General features: G+C 45.7%; 1 protein-coding gene across 1 annotated transcript; it reads right to left on the reverse strand.

Annotated features, from left to right (window-relative positions):
* Window positions 1-32: 32 nt before the first annotated feature.
* LOC117798995 (60S ribosomal protein L21-like) lies at window positions 33-515 on the reverse strand. The gene has a single exon (XM_034651454.1). The coding sequence runs from the start codon at window positions 513-515 to the stop codon at window positions 33-35; it is 483 nt and encodes a 160-aa protein (XP_034507345.1).
* Between the last annotated feature and the right edge of the window lie 50 nt (window positions 516-565).

Here is a 565-nt window from a genome sequence, read left to right on the forward strand (position 1 = left end):
CCCCAAACAACGGACTTTATTTTTGATACAAATTATGCCATGAACTCGTAAGGTATTGGCTCCAACAGTTCAGGTTCTTTGCCTTGGGTACTGACAAAGTGTGCTCCTCTGGGTGCAGCAGGCTGGCGTTTCAGTTCCACCCACGAGCCTTTCGCCTTGGCCTCAGTTTTCCTCCTTTCATTCTCTTTCACACGCTGTAGGAAGCTGTCTCTGCTCTTTGAGTGTTTAATATGCTCAATACGCACATTAATTCTTTTGGCTAGAATTTTGCCCTTGACTTGTTTGTTAACAATAATGCCCACTGCGTGCTGGGTAACATTAAATATTCTTCCAGTCTTGCCATGGTAACATTTGTGCGGCATACCCTTTTGGATTGTACCCATGCCCTTGATGTCTACAATATCACCCTTCTTGTAGATGCGCATGTAGGTTGAAAGAGGCACAACTCCATGTTTACGGAATGGTCTAGCGAACATGTAACGGGTTCCTCGCCTTTTTCCCCTTGTGTTTGTCATTTTGACGTCTCACTGGAAGATGGCAGGCCCGGCGGAAAGACCAAAAAGAC

This window comes from Ailuropoda melanoleuca, unplaced genomic scaffold (genome assembly GCF_002007445.2).
Source record: "Ailuropoda melanoleuca isolate Jingjing unplaced genomic scaffold, ASM200744v2 unplaced-scaffold39780, whole genome shotgun sequence".
NCBI classification, from domain to species: domain Eukaryota; kingdom Metazoa; phylum Chordata; class Mammalia; order Carnivora; family Ursidae; genus Ailuropoda; species Ailuropoda melanoleuca.

Coding starts and splice junctions, on each gene's coding strand:
- LOC117798995 (XM_034651454.1), bottom strand. CDS start 515: ATGACAAACACAAGGGGAAAAAGGCGAGGAACCCGTTACATGTTCGCT.